Genomic DNA, 19,462 nt, shown 5'->3' with positions numbered 1-19,462 from the left:
TTTATCAGCCAAAGGTTGTAGTAGAACACATACTCAAGACAGAAAGCAGTGGGCTGGAACTGGAAAGTCAACTCACTATAAATGCCATTCAAACTCTAATTCCAAAATGTTCCCACTATCACTAAATAAATTTTTGTGATGCTTTCTATATTTAGCTATTCAGTAAATGCTAACTACAAATTGTATTACATTTCAAGTGATTTCTCACTTGTCTTAATAAATATCAAAGGTTGGCAGTACTCCATTTACTTAGTTTACAAAGCAGTATCAGTACTGGTACTTATTGATCTTGGAGGAATGAAACAACCAAGTCAATGTCTCTGGTGTTTCACTACAAAATATAACATTGATTTTTGAATGCCATAACCCATCTTGTCCAGCATTCCATGAGTCAACTGCTTAAATATTGTTAATCCCTGTATAAATAGTTGGTCTCTCTCAGTGTCTTTACATTGTAATTTATTTTGCAATATGCTGAGGCTAGTAACACAGAATATTAACCTACAGATTACACTGCCTCATTAAATATTGATTTCTTTTAACTCAACAGCAACTCAAAGTTTTTGAGGAGTAAGAATAAGTTGAGCTTCTCTATAAAGGATCTGAAGTTGGTACAATTACATATCACTTGAGTTTACAAGCAAATTGAAAAAACAAATCAGTCCAAAGAGTGTACTTATTTATTGTAGTACTCAAAGATTACTCTCTACAGTTTTCCATATCTGTCAATGAAATGGAATCATGAGCAGTCAATCTTGAAGCACTTGAAATTTAAATAGCAAACTAGATGTGGTTATCATCTAATCCAGTATTGACCATATTCATCATTGTTTTGTCTATCTTTTTTATGTTGGCATTGATGAGTAGAATGTATTGCCATTCCTTGCAATCGCATCAATGATATCCAACATTCTAAGATTTGATTTCATTAAAGTAGTCTATGTCTGCACCTCTTCACTCTACAGACCATATGCATTCATATAACATGTCTTTAATAATGCGACAATCTCTTTAGTCATACATACATTTAGTACCCAGCTGTTTTCTCAACACTTTTGTGTTCCATTTTACATGAAAGTTAATTCTTTCATCCAGTGGATCATAATACATTTCTCAAACTTGGGTAAATCTTCTACATGTAAAACCCCTATTATTCACTGGCATGAATACACTTTGATTTGACCTATACATAGACAGAGTGAGCCTATGTTGTCACATGTAAGAACTCTTGACTTTTCATTCTAGACATAGTTTCACCACAACAACCACTTGCACTAATTACATGAGTACACAGTAACTATCATCTAACAAACCATCTGAGCAGTTCAATTTATGAATGTGGTTGTTACTAACTAATCTTCATCATCATCATCATCATTTAACGTCCGCTTTCCATGCTAGCATGGGTTATATATATTAACTAAAATTCAAGTCTTGATTTCTTGTTAACCAAGCAGATTCTATTGCAGCTATTATTTGTATTGACTACACATTACTAAGTACTTACATCATCATCATTTAATGTCCATTGACCATACTGGTATGAGTTCAACGGTTTGACCAGGGCTGCACCAGACTCCAGTCTGATTTGGCATGGTTTCTACAGCTGGATGCCCTTTCTAATGCCAACAACTCCAAGAGTGTAATGGGTGCCAGTTGCGTGACACCAGTATCTTCCGTGACTATGATTTCACTTGGTTTGATGGGTTTTCTTAAGCATGGCATATTGCTGAAGGTTTCAGTCATTTGTCATTGCCTCTGTGAGGCCCAGTGCTCAAAATGTGCTTTTTATGTACCACCAGCACGGGTGCTAGTTATGTGACACCATCATTGGCTACATTGCCTCCGTGAGGCCTAATGCTTGACAGGTGCTTTTTACATGACATCAGCATCACTTGGTTTGATGGATCTTCTTAAGCACAGCATATCACCAAAGTCATTGCCTCCATGAGACCCAACATTCAAAGTTCATGCTTCACCTCCTCATCCCATATCTTCCTGGGTCTACCTCTTCCACAGGTTCTCTCCACAGTTAGAGATCAGCACTTTACACAACTGCTCTTGTTCATATGCATCACATGACCATACCAGCGCAGTGATCTCTCTTGCACACCACATCTGATGCCTCTTATGCCCAACTTTTCTCTCAAGACACACTCTGTTGTACATGCATCCTGACACTGCACATCCAGTGAAGCATACCAGCTTCATTTCTTTCAAGCCTGTACATGTCCTTGCAGTCACAGCCAATGTTTCAGTGCCATGTAACATAGCTGTTCGCACATAGGCATCACACAATCTGCCTTTCACTCTGAGGGAGAGGCCCTTTGTTGCCAACAAAAGTAGGGGCTCTCTGAACTTTGCTCAACCTATTCTTATTCTCATAGCTATGCTCCCAGAGCATCCCCCTCCGCTACTGACTTGGTCATCTAGATAACGGAAGCTATCAACTACCTCTAACTTACCCACCTGGCAGTTGATGGAGTTTATTTTCTGTTCATTTTAGCTTCCACACTAAAACTGTTTACTCAGTTAACCTTTCTCTGATATTGTTGCACCTCATGTCCATATCTTACACTGGGTACATCATCATATGGAGTTTCTACCTATGCCTTTCCTACAGATCAAGCAGGGCAATCTATCTGAAGGCATTTGCTTTCCTACTTGCCAAGACTTTGGTTTTTGCAAGGTTAAATCTAAAGCCATTTGATTCTAGACCTTGCTTCCACATCTGAAATTTCTTTTCTAGTTCTGGTAATGATTTAACTATAAGAACAAGGTTATCAGCATTGAGGAGCTCCTAGGGGCAGTCCGTCTTAATTTCTTCTGTTATTGCCTGGAGGACTATGATGAACAAGAGGGGGCTGAGGACTGATCCTTGATGAACCCCACTTCTACCTTGAATCTATCCCTATACTCGTTTCCAACCCCCACCTTACTGACTGCATCCCTGTACATGGCTTGTACAGCTCTTACAAACCACTTGTCTATTCCTAATTTCCACATTGACCTCCACATACAGGATTAGGGGTCCCTATCGAAGGCTTTCTCCATGTCAACAAAAGGCAAGTACAGATGTTTATCTTTGGCTAAGCTCTTCTGCAGCTACCTTACCAGAAATATAGCATCAGTGATGCTTCAGCCTGGCATGAAACCAAACTGCATCTCATCTAGACTAACTCTCTCTCTAATCAATTGAGCTTTGACTCTCTCTGACTTTCATCATGTGATCCAACAATTTGATACTCTCTTTATTTCTATCTAAAGCAATACCTTTACCTTTGCAGCAGTTGACTATGGTGCTGCTACATCACTCATTAGGTATGACTCCTACATATGCAAAAACCCTCGAAATTCATTCACCCTGCTTTTAAAGTTCACTTTTAGTCTTTTCCATGTTGAGTTCTAAGTATTTTTGACTCTTGACCATTTTACTGAATCATAAAACCTCTCAGTTGATGAATTTAGATATTGTTTTTAGTTAAGTTCTCTTGTAATTGTCTTTCTAAAATTATGCTTTCTGATGTTACATTTTGTTGAAAACCAGATTGCATCTTATCCAAACTAACCTTATTCTTAATTAACTTCCTTTGTAACTCGTAACTAGATTCATTATTTGGAAACCTTACTGGTGAGTCTCTTATCTTGTAGTAGTTTGCAATGATATTACTAAGTTATACATTGAGATTTAGCAACTCGAATTAAGTATTACATATTAGTAGGATAACTACATCCCTCAATAAGTCTCCCTCCCTCAAAGAAATTCAGTTTCTTCTGCTTTTTGTGTCTTACAATTGATACCTCTGTTGGTTCCATTTAAGAAACTGCAGTTGGCTTCTTATAGTGTCTAGTTAGGCTAATTGGATTAAGCAAATTTTCAGTCTTTAACTATCCTGTTCATTTAATTAAATGATAATTGGTTATTAGTCAAACAGTCACTTTGCTGTGATTGTAGATGTTTATCGAATATGCAGACAATTGATTTCATTTAAAGTTATTAGGGTTTTTTAATGAATGAATTGTATTCAAAGATCAGCTGATTTACCTTGTAACAAATCATTGTTAAAATATGAAAGTTGACAGTTTTATTCATTAGTAACATCTTTAGTGTCAGAGACTTGAAATCTATGAAATGTCTGTAGATTGTTTAAATTGTAATCACTGACATTTTTATATTTAATTTTCCCTCATGCTGACATGTATCACATGAATTTTGAAGTACTTAACTTTTAAATGTAATACAGCAAGCAGTTTTATACTAATGTTTCAACTCTTTTCCTACTCCTACTCAATGATCAAAAAGAAATGGTATATATATTTTCTCCCAATAAAGTTTTGCTTAAACCTATAAAAATAAAAAAGCAACTATTTTTATGAATTGTTTCTTGTTATAAATTGAATCCTCTTAAGATATTTCTCTCTTCTCCATCCTAGGTGTAATGACAAGTCAACAATCTGCTTGGAATCATCCTGCAGAATATTCATCTTTGACAACCTCAGCACCCCTATGTAGTTCACAGACAAACACTTTCAACAGTCAGGCCTCAAACCGTTTGTGTAGTGACCCAAATTTAATAAACATAAAAACTGATGCTCAAAGTATTGGGGATAAGAAAACAAACCAACGTCCTGCCAAACTCTGCCAGCTGCTAACACAGAATACTTCTCCTGATCAAAGTATTGTGAAGTCGGAATTGTCACGAGATGAATCAGGTCTTGGCGAAAATTCCAAGTCTTGTCTTAAATCTCCCGGCAGCAGTGTGGACCAGTCTCCTCAACCAGGGCCTGGTCAGTCTCCTCAGGAAAAACCCCAGAGCACATCTGGAAATGATGAAATGGACCACCTAGGTAGTGGAGGGGTGAATGCTGCAACACCAGCTGATATCAAACGGTCTGACCTTATCCTCAAAAAGTTACTCAGTATGGGAGAAGAGGATTCTTGTTCAAAGCGGCATGACTCGGATGGTATTCATTCACCGAATGATAACTGTGCAATGGAAGTAGACAAAAATGAAGCTGAGCCAAAAAAATCTGTGAATAATGATGAACTTCTTAAGGTAGGAATTATTTTATGTTTTTGGCTGAATTAACTTCCATTATTTGTAATTTTACTTCTTTCCATACATGCATGCACACAGTGACTGCGCCTGGTTTGAACTTGAACACATATATGATAAATGCCATGCCAAAGGGTGGAGAATTGTGCTAGCAAAAGAAAAAAAGGTGTCTTGTGAAGATTATGAATTTATAATATTGCTTTTAAGGGGTCAATAGCAAGGTGCACAACAGAAAAATAGACAAATACACTGGTACAGTTCTATATTTAACCCTTTCGATACCAACCCAGCTAAAACCGCCTCTGGTTCTTTAGTACAAATGTCGTGTTTTCATATGTTCTGAATGAAAATCTTCCACCAAACCTTAGTCACAAATTATGTTCCTAACACAAACTTAATGATAACTAAGTTATTTTATTAAATTCTTTGTTATATTTAAAATTAAGTGAAAGAAACACAAAGCATCTCAAAATAAATACAGTAACAAAAGGGTTAAGAGATAGTGTTTTCACAAGGAGAGAGATCCCACCTGGTACTTGGTTTTATCTTTCTTGTGTGCTGTCTTTAAGTCAGTACTTAGATTGAAAAAATATACATGGATATAATTTGAACATTACTAATGTGTTTGTGTGCAAGTGTGTAGCCACACACATACACATATGTATTAGACATGTATAGGTGGAAAGACAGAAGAGCTGATAAACTTTTAGAAGTTAAAAGTTCAGTTCAGTTTTAATCCCTGGTTGAAACCATCATGGCCTTTATTGCATCAATAAAACATCTAATCTTTTATTGAGGAGTAAACCACTTTGTCATACACTGTAGCAATAACAATTTCTTAATAAACAACATATTCTCCTCTTCTAAGATATATACAAAGACATAATAATTTATGTAACCCTATTTGATTAGTGTGTGAATATTTATATATCCTTAAAAGCAATGTAACAAGGGAAAAAAATTCATGATCATTAAATCATTTTATGGGCAACAAAATTTTAAACAATTTGTATCTTTATTTTCATAATTTACTTTCATATTTTGTTTACGCTGTTGAATAGAATGCTTATTTATTCACATTGTTTAGAATTAATCGTGTATTATCTTATAGCTCCAAGATATTGATGACGTGACTGCATATTTTAGAATGACATTATAGAGTAGGTATGAAAGGCTAGATCTGGCAAGTTTAAATGCTTAAGTGCTAATTCCAAAATACCAATTATTGTAATTTCTACCACACAAATACAATTGAGCTGAACCTCCTGCACAGCTTAACTTAATTATATTGAACTCTGTTTCACATCTGACTTAGATTCAGTAAGTTTAATATGTGATCCAAGTTAGCCATTTCTCAGAACATAATGGACTTTACATCCAGTGTTAATTCTGACAATTCTTGATGAGTTTGAGCTCCTTCAGTACTGAGTTAAGAACCGTTTTGAATTTCAAGTTGAAACCATTTCACTTATGTTGTTAGTGTCTTATGTGAGGCACAAACATCACAAAATCTATTTCCCATCTTCTATAACCTTGTGGTGAAGCTAAAAGAAACCAGTATTTATAGCTTTCAATAGCTATGTCAGTTATCTGATATCCAACTGGATTGTATGGTTTGCCATAAGGTAATGTCTTATAACTGGAGTGACTTTTACTGGGAAATGCCTGAACAAACAGAAAATCGTATCAACATCTCTGAGTTTTCATTAACAGATTTTGGCTCCAGCATAATTATATTATTAATTTAACATTACCAAGTTAATTAACTTTCTCCTAATTACTAATTAGAATACTGTTTTACCTTATTTCTTTTGTTTGAATAATCTGTGTAAAATAATCTTAAGTAGCTTAAGTACAAAATTTATTCTCAAAAGCATGTTAGTCATTGCATAAATAACTGGTGCCCAGTAAGGCCATAACCAACTTTGTGGAACCAGTGAAAGAGTATGCAGTACTAAAGACAAATTAGATGTCAAATACTTTAAATATAACATGAATTAGAATTTTTACCTCAACAATGAATGAGGAGTATTGACAATAGCAAATAATCTTCAGTAGTGTGTGGTTATTCAACTAATAACTATAAAATCAGTGTCATATTGTTCTTGTTAATTAGCAGAGTTAAGGAACTCAGCAAAATAGCATTTATTATAACATTGATCAGGCATAAACAAAATGATATGAAGTATCCAAAGTTTTAACTGTTGTTTGTAACTGATTGTCAGGTCCCAATAAAACAATGTTCATGAATGTGTCTGCGTGAGAGAGAATAATATGAAATGCATCTGTGTGCATACACACACACACATACAGAGTACTATGTGATGTTCTACTAAGTTGCTTCACAACTGATTTCCAAAATGTAGTTTCTATGGTTTGATGATTCCCATGGAAATGGTGATTCAGCATCTGCCTGTAATGAATGTTTCTTGGTTATAATGACATTATCGGTCTATCTATAATAATGGCAGTACCATGTACATCAAACTGTGTTGAGTGTGGAATGCAATATATAAACAATTTGCTCTACTGTAAAATCAGTCATTAGAGAAGTATGAAAAAAGTCAATTTACACTTTTAAATTATTATAATTAACCTCATAGCTGTAATGGTTTATGACATAGTTCATTACTAGTAAATAATGACAAGTCTTGTCATTGTAGAAAGAAATAATTTGCTACAATCTGGAGCATGGTATTAGTAATAAACCAGTGTACTGAGTGAAACTTAGAAGTGTTTAAAAATTTGGCTTCACAAATGAAATTCAAATATAAAAGTTGCTCCTATGAACTTTTTCTATACTTCCTTTCACAACTTCTCATAAATATGATGAAATATCACTAAAGGAATATCTTTGTTTTTACACTTGACTCTGTGACATTAGGAACCAGTCAGTGTTTCTGTAGTAAAAGCTAAAACCATCAAAACTCATTTGATCTTGTGTCCAAAGTGTTTTGTTAGATAAATATTTTACTTGGTATCACATCATTTAAACAAACATTCTTCAATGCTACCATGAACATTAAAAAGGTGTACATGTATTATGGAGGAAAAAACCTCTCAACTAACAGCAGACTTTTGGCAAATACAGACAGTAATATTTCACTGTTTGTAATGTTCATGTACCTCCTGTTTCAGTCAAGTAATTGCAGCTTTCAGTTGCATGTGTATTGCTATTTTTGAGTGTGCAGGTATTCATGTTAATTTGTTCATGTTGTCAGCAACTACTAAGTGATGACCACCACGCAACATCAGAGGCTGGTAAAGCAGAGAAGAATGCCAACAAAGATCTACTTCAGAAGCTGTTGCAGGAGGAGGAGGAGGAAGAGCTGAAGGGGACTGCCCCCGCAGTATGTATTCTCTATCTACACGTTTCTTCGTTGGCACACCACTTTTACACAAGGCTTGGCCTGCCTGCATTGGGTCACTTTCATCTTTGGCTGACCAAACTCTTGGCCCCTATGGTGTACTTGTTTTTCAACACATTCATTAATGGCCTTTTATGTAAATCTGATCAAATATACCATTTAAATTACTTCGAAATTTATACTATAGGTATATTGATCTGCCCCTTCCCTTATTGTACTAATATTGTTTGTTTTGTAATCTTAATGTTCACCTTTTCACAGAATAATGACTTTCTGATCTAGTAACACATTTTGGTAACTTTTAAGGCTTGCATTCAATATGTTTTATAAATTGTAAATATATTAAATGCTATTTCATTTTCGTTCAGCATTATTTAAACCAATTGAAACTTCTTTGAGATATTTTCTTTTTCTTTTGTAATTTTGTAAACTGTGTGTATCTTCGTTGCTATATGAAAGTGTTTTAGTTGAATCTGCTAATCCAAAACTAAAAGGTCATTTCTGTTGTATAATCTCTGTATCCCAAATGCCATAGCCATATCTTAATATATATGGATAATCAGATCTTTGCAACTGCTAGATATTCTTGAAAGATGTGTTGTATGTATTACCAATTCAGGTCCTGGCTAATGCCATAGAGTGTGTGTGAGTGTTCCTACAAGGACAGTGTGGCTATAGAGAATGGACAGCAGTATGTTTACTGCTCTCTACATATGTATCTATGACCATATTGCTAAGGCAACTGTTACTATAGCATTTTACTAGATAATTCCATTCATTTATTTAACTATTTTATATTCTTCTCTCTCAAACGTTTTGTCATTTCAGCAAAGCACTAGTCAAGACCAGGATATTTCTACTCGTCACCGTCATGTATCTGGGCCACAATTTCCTACTACCACTCACACAGGTCTGCCAGAATCCACTTCAGGTGTCCCTCACCGGACAAGTTTTGATGATTCTGTGCTCAAACCGTCCGACATGATTAAATCGCAAGCCAATGTTGATACTTTCAGACCGTTAAACTGTCTAATAAATTTCCTGGATAAAGATCATGAAAAAATGAAAACAGAAACTCGTTTAAAAGCTGTTAAACGGAAAGCATCATTCGACAGTGATTCTGACATGTTGGACACAGAACCGACTACATCGGCCGACATGCCAAGTAAAGTGCTCCAGCGTAATGTACTCCTTGCTCAACTTCTATCGAGAAAAACCAATCGAGAGATTGTTGTCAATACACAGATCACTGCCAACCCAACAGCAGTACCTGTACCACGGATGCCTAAAAGTGAAAAGGTTCTTCAAATGAAAACATTAGAGAAGAAAACTAGCAGTGATGTGTCATCAACTGAGGGAGACAAGGACAGTAGTGTGAACCTTTATGATAGTCCCAGGTCACTGACTGACTCAAACTTCCAAAATTCAGTAGTAGACTCTAGTAAAGTTGTTTCCACAGAGAATAACCTCTACACTAATAAGCAGGTTTTCACATCCATAGCATCAAACTATAATGTTACATCAGCATCAAGTTCTTCAGATCGGTTCAGTGCTAGCCCAAATCAACTGCAGTTGGCTCGACCATTACCACCAGCTTCAAATGGGAGTAAGCCAGCTGAGGATACTTTAAAGAAGGACTCCAAAGATGTTCTTTTAGCACAAATTTTGCAGCAATCTGTTGATCTTCAACAAGATCTCCATGAAGCTCAAATGCATGCCACTGGCAGTGTAATGTCAGGCATGGCAGGTGGTGCAGTGGTGAGTTCGGTAGCTCAACCTGTACGGACTGCATCAAGTGATCTAAATCAAGACGATGCTATTTTATCTCAGCTTGAGCAAGTCTTTTCAGATAACAGCCTTTCAATATCTGAAATAGAAAATTCCTTGTTTAATTCCTCCAGCCAACCTATTAGCAGCAATGATATTCTTGAAAAGAAAGCAATAAAAGCAATACAGAAAGAACTGATGATGCTAGATCCAATAGCAGGTAAGTGTATTATTGTTTTTGTTGTAATATGACAGCCACATTCCAATCCCCATCCACATACTGGATTTGCATATACCCAAAAGCAAATGAAATCACCTCTATACTGTCAGTTAATCTGTTAGAAATAAGTCAAATTTCGCATCACAGCTTACCATCTTTAAAAAATAGCCAAAGACAACTATTTCTCTCTCTCTATCCTCTTGCTTGGCACAGCCATTTCCCTTGGTTCCACACCCTCTGTCAACTAAGTGGTCTTTGTCTTGCAAGTTACTTGGCAACCCTGCTGGTGCCAGATAAAAAGCATCCAAAGCATTCTGTAGAGTGGTTGACATTAGGAAGGGCATCCTTCCATAGAAACCATGCCTAAACAGACAACTAGAACCTGAAGTTCTATAGTTTGCCAGCTCCTGTCAAACTGTCCAACCCATGCCAGTTTGGAAAACGGACATTAAATGATGATGATCTTCTATAACATAGTCCTACATATATTGTTTTACATCCATTTTCCTGTGTTAGCATGGATTGAGGCATCATTTTTACAAGTAGATGCCCTCCCTGTTGCTAATCTTTAACTGTTTTTCAAGTAATGTATATTATATATATATTTAGTTATATACACAGACTTATAATGATACACTATATCAAGCATGGTTGTGTAGTTAAGAAGTTTGCTTCCCAACCACTTGTTTTCAGGCTCAGTCCCATTGCATGTCACTTTGGCCAAGTGTCTTCTAATATAGCTACAGGTCAACTAGTGTGTGTGTGTGTGTGTATATATAAGGCTAGGCATAGTTTCTTTTTTAACTTGTACCTCCCCTCTGGAATAATGTGTTTGTTTGTGTCTCCTTGTTTTGATTGTTGTAAATCAATGTTATTCATTTCCAGTATCTGCAAAAACATGTCTGACTATGTGGGAATATTACCATGCTTGGAAACAGGTGAGGGTTGGTAAGAGGAAGAGCATCTGTCTATAGAAAATCTGCCTCAATAAGCTTCATCTGACTCGTACAAGCATGAAAAAGTTGCTGTTAAAGCGATGATGATGGGTTAGTGCAGACATAATTATGTGATTAAAAAGTTTGCTTCCCAACCATGTGGTTTCAGTTAAGTCCCACTGCATTTCATCTTGGGTAAATGTCTTCTACTACAGCCCCAAGTTGACCAAAGCCTTATGAGTGGATTATGGTAGGCAGAAACTGAAAGAAGCCCATCATGTGATATGTACACTTGTGTGTGTATACATACAAGGTGCATTCTAGGAGTTTTTAAACTTTTTTTCAGGAGGAGAGACATTTATTAATTTCAGAGAAGTAAAAAAACTCTAATCTGCTTCAACATAGGATCTTCTGACATCAATGCACTTGTTGCAGAGCTCCAACCACTTTATGAAGTCGCCCAAGGAAATCCAGAGTGAAAGTGTCCAGGACCCTTGTCATAGCCTCCTGCATTTTCTCAGTGTCTTCAAAACGACTGTCCTTGAGGTTCTTCTTCAGCTTGGAGAACAATCGAGTAACAAGGTTTGGACTGTAGGGAGAGTGCAGGACAGTTTTGATGCCCATCCACAAAGTACTCTTTCTTGATTAGCCAGAGGGAACCCAGTGGATGTAGATGATACTCTTGATGTCAGAAAAGGAGATCACTATGAACTTCCCAGTGGACTGGCTTTGCCTGGCCTTCATGAGTCTGGAGGAACCAGGATGCATCCATTGGGCACTCGGGATCGTAACCATAGATCCAGTTTTTATCACAGGTCACCAGAGACCCAAGAACTTTTGGATCAACAGAAATAAGCTTAAAGATCTTCCTACTTCAACTAACACAGCTTTCCTTTTGTTGGTCACTGAGTACCCTGGGAACAAATTTTGCACATGTTTAGATCTTCACAAATAATTCTGTGTACAGTTACTGCACCTACCCAAGACTGTATTCTTATTGTCTTTATAGATAGACAGTCTTCATTCAGAAAGTAGCAAATTTTCTCAACCAGCTCTATGTTCTAATGTACTTCTACCTCTTATTGATGTGATTCATGTCATCTCTCACTTCCTCTTGTGCTAGCAAGAAAGCAGATGCTCAGCTCATACAAGTTAATTCTTAACCAGTCTGGAGCATTTCATAAGTTTCTGTTGTGTTTTAACTCAGTTTAACACAAAGCTTTATTGCATAGCAAGCTTCTAGATTATCTTCACATTGTGACTGCATTCTGCAAACTAGTCAACTTTGACAAGCAGTGTTTAGTAGAGTGTGTCCAAAGATCTTTCAATCTGGAATAATAATAATGAAAAAATTTAAAAAGTGGCTAGTCAGCTTAGTAGATGTATAGTAACTATATACTGAAATTACAATAGTCTAGAACTGTTATAGCTGCTTCTGAGAGTCTCAAACCTTCTGGAATACACGTCATGTATGAGATGGTGAGTTTGTATTTCCCATGCCTTCATTTGTGTTCATCGGTTGCAAACATTCACCTTGCTGACAGTATCATTTACTTGCAGTCCTCTACAAAAACCTGTCTGAGCTTCTTGATATGTTGTGTGATCTTTGTAAACAAAAAGCTCATTCATACAGTTTTGCTCCCAGTTCTTTGTGTAAAATTCTGACTGATTGTTGTTAGACTAGGAAATTATTTCCTCACTTAAAAACAAATTGGGACTGGCAACAGGAAGGGCATCCAGCCAATATATATATATACTAGACTACCCATGACCCATTGAGTCACCAAAAGTTCAAGGTACCCAAAAAAGCCACGTATCTTAGGAATCCATGGTCCGATTTACACAAAACTTCTGTTATTCCATGTGTATTCACATTTCGGTGTTGCCTTACTTTCGAAGCATTTTCCCCATTATAAGCTAGTTTGACTATTTATGAAGGTACCCAAAAAAGGCCACATATCTCGGTAACCTGTGGTCCAATTTACGCAAAACTTCTTTTATTCCATTTGTATTCACATGAGCATCTGATTCATGACATCTCCTGCTTTTGTCTCTTTCCTTCTGTTTTGCCAGACTCTCAGCTCTCTGAGTGTCCAATTCCTGACCCATCCTGCTTCTGTCTTTTTCCCTCTGTTTCGCCAGAAGCTGATCTTGGGTAAATATTTCGAAAAGGACCCATATTTCATTGTGAAATAATTTTTTCTACAGGTTTTTTTTTTTTAAGTGCATCTCGAAACCCACCACAAGCCACTTTCTTCCAGAAAAGGTGGGGAAGGGTTGTAGGGACCTCAGAGTTTCCTGCCAATGGAGTTTTGTTCCGTGGGCATTTTTTTTCTCTTTTTCCAGATTATTTCGCATACTTTCAACAAATGTGACGTCAAAATCACTCATAAATGCCTCCTTTTCCCAGAAAAGGAAAGATTTGACTGCTATTCCTTGCTCTGCTGCCACATAATAGCTGTATCAGGTTCTTTATTGCAAATAGCTGTTACATAGTAACAGGGCATGCTAGAAATAGCATCCAAACCTTTGGAGGTGAGATACGTTGAACACACTCAAAAAAACCTATGGAAAAAAAGTTATTTCACACTGAGGTTACAAACAGGTCTTTTATGAAATATTTTTCAAATATGCCAGAAAAAAATTTTTTGTAATGGTATTCACGTGAAAATAATTTTTAAAAAAGATATTAAAATATTGTCTGTTTAAAGAAGGTTAAAATATAAATACTTACTGTACAAACAGCTTACATTCTTGAAATCATATTCCCTTAAAAATATTTCTAAATGATTAAAAGCGAAAATGGAAACATTTACTCTAAAAAACAACTCGTATTTTTTCATTGTCAAGTTACAGTCACTAATGTGTCTAATCAAAAGGTTAGTTTCTTCCCTTTCAGAGTTATTTTTGGAGTGTTTTCCATTATGCACCATTTTTGGTATTTATACCCCTCAAACTCCTAATATCTCAAGAACTTGTTTCATTCCATTTGTATTCACATTTCAGTGGTAACCTTAATTCATAGTAGTTTCCCATTATGTGCCAGTTTGGCTGTGTAACGTTGCAAGCAAGATTGAAGTTCATTTTTAATATATTATAGCATGTTCTGAGGAGGGTGCTTGAGTTAAAAAGTAAATGGACCACAAAAGTGAGGTAGACCAAGGAAAACATGGAGGGGACAGGTGGAGGAGATTGGGAAGGTTGGCTTGAGAAGGGAAGGTGCCTAAAACCAAACAGGATAGTTGCTATGGCATTGAGGTAGATCCTGCCACCCAGTGAACAGGGACAAAACCCAAATTTAAAACACTGGATTATGATATATATATATATATACACACACACACACACACACGAACACTCTTACCTAGAGACAGGTAGACAAGTAGATATCGAAAAATAGGCTAAAGACTTCTGGGAAATTTTTGATCTTATAATTCTCAGTCACAGGTAAATATTTAATCATATATCTACTTAATGAGGGTGACACAGGGCTCAGCAACAGCAGTGTTCTCTATTATGTCATCCATCTGTATGGAGATCAATATGTAGTCTCAGAACCTCAGGTTTTAGATCACTTATCAGGATTTCTTTGTCAGCAGCCTCTACAAGACAAAGCAGCAGTATATTGGAACCAATAGATCCTATAATTTAGTTTAGTCAGCTTTGGTACAAGAACATCACCCAGTTGTTAGTCTCTGATATAGTTAACAGAAGCAGAGGCCCCTGCACCACCTACCAACTTCCCTGTTTACAACACAGTGTCACCAACATAGATTGATGGTATCCCGTCTACACAGCTTCTGTAATTTTGACAGAATTCATGTGGCTGGATTAATTCAGTATAGCTGGACCTGTATCTCCAACCACCGTCACAAGCTCTCTTCACTATGCACAAGTCAATTGTTATTTTGTGACAGCTTGGACATGTTCTGTTCAATATAGGGTTTCTTTGTTTATATCTTGGTTAGATGAAAGAAACTACGAATTTAAATAAGTATTTTTTTGTTGTATTGACACATCAACTGGTATGTTGGTTGTTGAGTATGATGTGTACACATGTTTGTAACTCTGTATGCCTTACATATCTAGTCCTTTTAGTATGGTAGTATGTGAGAGAGCATGGTAGAAGTGTTTTGGCCAGTTTATCATTTGATTTACAGCAAAGACTGGGCAGTTAGGTACATCTCGATGTTAGTGTTTAAAAGTTGCATCCTTCCATATAAGATGCAGTTAAACCATGTTAATGGAAGTAAATTTAACAATGGTATAGTTTTTTTGAATCAAGCTCAAAAAACAAAAATTCACTTGATTCATGACATGCTAGGTCTTGTGTGTGTGTGTGTATGTGTGTATATATATATATATAATTTGAGCAGCTTTTGTTTAATGAATCTTTGAAAATGATAAGTGAACATTTAACACAATGTTGTAGCTGGAAAAGGAGTGGGAAACTTAGAAACCAGAGCTGCTCTAAAGTTTAATGATTGATGATAAGAAAAACTTCCATCTGTTGAAATATTTACATTATCTTCCAGGCTTCACACACAAGAGATGTATGTACATTACAGTTTAAACCACTGACAGAACAAAACCAAAATAATTAAATAGAATGCAAGCTGAGAGAGGGACAAGACATTTAAGCATCAGCTGTTGTCTGCTGGGAAGATTGTGCATGTGTAATATAAATGTAAAAATAGTTAAATTTAGAGTATCTATCTACCACCACATGCAACAAGTCAATGAGAGCCTCTATATGGTCATTCTATCTGCTAGAAATAATAGCTGAGCCCTTCATCAACTATGATACCAGCTTTAAAAATGAAGAACATTCTAGATAATATAGTTTTGGATAAATATCCTGAAAAAAAAAAACAGGATGATTGTGGCTGGAATGTTTTCATCATTGGTATGTTTGATCTGGTCTGACCTGGCTAAACAGCAAATGAAGTGAATGAAGGAGCATTTACAGGATCATTGAACCTGCTAGAAATAGAAACCAGATCTCCTGACCATCTTAAGAGGCAGAATACATAGAAAATACGAGTGGAAAATATTGAAATCATTATTTGCCAGCATAATGTTAAGATGAATGTTACTGTTATTTAACCCCAGGAAACATCCTGGTGCCAAATAACAGTAACATTCGTCCTAATCACATTATGTTGGTAAATAATCTTTACTCTAAAGTACTGTTACTGAATGTTTCTTGTTCAGAGATTTATAAATAATAATTTTTCTATTTATTAAAATTATTGATATAGTTAAAGGAAGAAAACCTAAGATTTCTTTTTTGTTCTTTATTTCCAGGATATTCTGACGGTCAGACACCAGTTGTAGGAAACAAAGCTGTTGGTGTGATGGGCCAAGGCCAGTTAACAACCAGTGTAGCTGGTGTTGTACCTTCATACAGTCCCGATGTAAATCTTCCTCCTCTTCCTCCTCCTCCTCCTCCTCCTCAGCAACAGCAACAACAAGCTCTTTCAATGCAGGATATAAGTAATTACCAGCACTTAGCTCATCCTAACATTAACCTGGCTGTTACTGCAGCTGCAACTCAGCAGTCACCACAACAACCACCACCACCTCCACCACCTCCTCCTTTTAGCCAGGCTGGTTCTCCTTATGGACAGGCATCACCTCAACTGTCACAGGCACCATCTCAAGGTGAGTTGATTTATGATCATTATTGTGATGAATGCTGAATTTACAGTACTGTTATAATACTTGTTAAGTTCTAAGTTCAAATCCCAGTCAAGTATCAGGGTTGATTTCATCAGATTTGTAACTGCTTAGGCCAGAAATTATTGTGGTGAATGCTTTACACTAGTTGTCTCTCCTTTTCTGTATGTCTGTATCCCTCTTCAAATCTTACTAGAGTCAGTTAGTACCAGTAATAAACAAGACATAATTCATTACCCACTTATAAAAGCTGGTCTTAGCTTGCTTGTTGTTAGCACTATCGACCACTAAATTATTTAACTTAATGCTCCCATTACTTTGTGACAGTGAGAGAGAGAAACAAGTTCTGTTCAGATAAACACTACCCTAGTGAACCCACAACTAACCAATTCAACTGTCTTCATAGTCATTATGTCGTATCCCTCAGTAAAGTACACAATTCTATTTAGTCCAGTTTGCCTGACTGTCAAAAAAACTGGTTCCACTCTTATTTCAGTGTGTGTATTAAGAAAATAGAAAGTACACAAAAAGTAATTTTTAAAAATATATATATATAATACTTAAATTGTTTGAAATTTTTTTATTTGACTGGTTAATAATTTTGAAAAGGCATGACTGTCATGCCTTTTTTTCTTCTTCTAACTTATCAGTCCAATGAGGAAGCCTCTATGCAGACATTTCACCTGCTTAATCAGGGCTGCCTTGATGTCATAAATCTCAGGCTTCATGCCATGTGTAACAAACAACATATCAGTATTAACGATTTTTAATAAATCAATACCAAATATCTTCATTCCTAATTGATGAGTTGAAACTTTGCCATTGACATTACATTTTTTCCAAAAGAGATTTAGCTGCTATTTTGAGCAGGTCTAGTAGCCATGTATAAGGTTGCTTGATAGCTTGTATTGTCACTCATTAATTGCACAATACATTAACTAGTAGCAAGGTTTCAGATTTTGACCTGTGGTCATAGCTTATCTTGTACCCAGAGCTTCGTTTTTAAATATTTTTTCATCCACTTAATACTCTGAAACCATGCACTATGCTTTAAAAAGTATCTCAATGATTACAAAACATTAATATTTTTATCTTAACTCATTGACACAGTACTTTTTTGTAATTCTGATTCTTGGTGTGTACATATGTGTATGCAGATTTATTTATACAATTGAGACATTGACATGTGTTGTTGGTTCTGCAGTGCAATTGCGAACTGGGAATCTTTCGGCCCAAGGTCCTCGCTCCATGGCTCCTGCCATCACTGTGGCTAGTAGACAGGCAATAACAGAGCAACAGCAGAAGATGAACCGAATAAGAAAGAGACAGCGGATGCAGGATGAACAACAACACTTTTTAACAAAGCAACAGTCACCAGTTTCTTTTCCACAGATGTTTGGGCCAAGATTTCCACAAGTAAGTTTAATTTCCATACTTTTTTTTCATTTGTCAAGCCACTAATTACATATGAATTGGTTTATGAATTATTTCTGTATTTCTGTGTTTGTAATTGACTCTTTCTGTAGGTACATATGTGGTGCCCTCAGATTTTGTGTAAATGACATTAGTTTGATTATATCAGTTAATTTTAGATATTTAAACATATCAAACCTTTTTCATTGTGGCAAAAAAAGATGTCAATTCTATCTTAGATAGGGGTAGACGGGATCTTTGGTATGATGCAGTGCTGTCAATTCCAAAATTAGGAGCTAAACTCCCAGATCTTCAAAATATATATCACCACATATCTCTCTCGTCTTCTCTCCAGGGAATAGAGACTTAGCTCTTTTAGCCTCTCCCTGTAGTCCATCTTTTACATTGAGTCAATCTTTGTGTATTGGCACTGGATTGCTTTGAGTACCACAATTTGTTTCACACTCTCTGGGGACTACAACTGGGAGAAGTAGTCCAAGCAGCTGAGAACAAAAGTCTTCCATAGGAGTAGCAGGGCCTTCCTTTTCCTTGTTCTGAATGTCTTCAGAATCCAGCCAGCCAGCCACTTGCCTGCACAGTGTTGCCATCTTGGTAATATGCACATGGAATGTTGCATCATTGTTCATGTGAACCTCTAGGTCATGTACCGATTCTGACTCTGGGATCATATTGTCTGAGAGGGCCACCACAAATAGTAGTGGCCCCAGTACAGTTCCCTGTGGGACTCTGCTGAGAATTGGCTACAACTGTCTGACTCCTGCCCTTCAGAGTGAGCACCACTGGCTACTGCTACCCTTCAGAAAATCCTGCAGCCACTCTCCCAGTTTCCCGGTAATACCAAGGTTTTGCAGCTTATGATATGATCAACCTTGTTGAAAGCCTTGGCAAAGTCGAGGTACATCACATCTACGACTCACTAGTTTAGCTGTTGCTCCAGTACCCAGTCAAAGTGCTGCAGCAACTGAGTGAGGCAGCTCCTCCCTGGACAGAAGCCATGTTGCA

General features: G+C 36.5%; 1 protein-coding gene across 5 annotated transcripts in view; it reads left to right on the top strand.

Annotated features, from left to right (window-relative positions):
* Positions 1 to 19,462, top strand: part of LOC115223835 (histone-lysine N-methyltransferase trr) — a 515,381-nt gene that overhangs the window by 466,219 nt on the left and 29,700 nt on the right. For 4 of the 5 annotated variants that reach the window (XM_029794515.2, XM_029794512.2, XM_029794514.2 and 1 more), the window contains 5 exons: positions 4,435 to 5,057; positions 8,279 to 8,407; positions 9,254 to 10,412; positions 16,655 to 17,011; positions 18,231 to 18,442. In XM_029794515.2, coding sequence (XP_029650375.1) covers positions 4,435 to 5,057; positions 8,279 to 8,407; positions 9,254 to 10,412; positions 16,655 to 17,011; positions 18,231 to 18,442 — 2,480 coding nt within the window. The remainder of the gene's footprint in view (positions 1 to 4,434; positions 5,058 to 8,278; positions 8,408 to 9,253; positions 10,413 to 16,654; positions 17,012 to 18,230; positions 18,443 to 19,462) is intronic. The other variant, XM_029794516.2, reaches the window with a different exon arrangement.

Source organism: Octopus sinensis, linkage group LG24, assembly GCF_006345805.1.
Source record: "Octopus sinensis linkage group LG24, ASM634580v1, whole genome shotgun sequence".
NCBI classification, from domain to species: Eukaryota; Metazoa; Mollusca; class Cephalopoda; order Octopoda; family Octopodidae; genus Octopus; species Octopus sinensis.
Note: the sequence above shows the minus strand (reverse complement) of the source record. Positions and strands in the feature narration are given on the sequence as shown.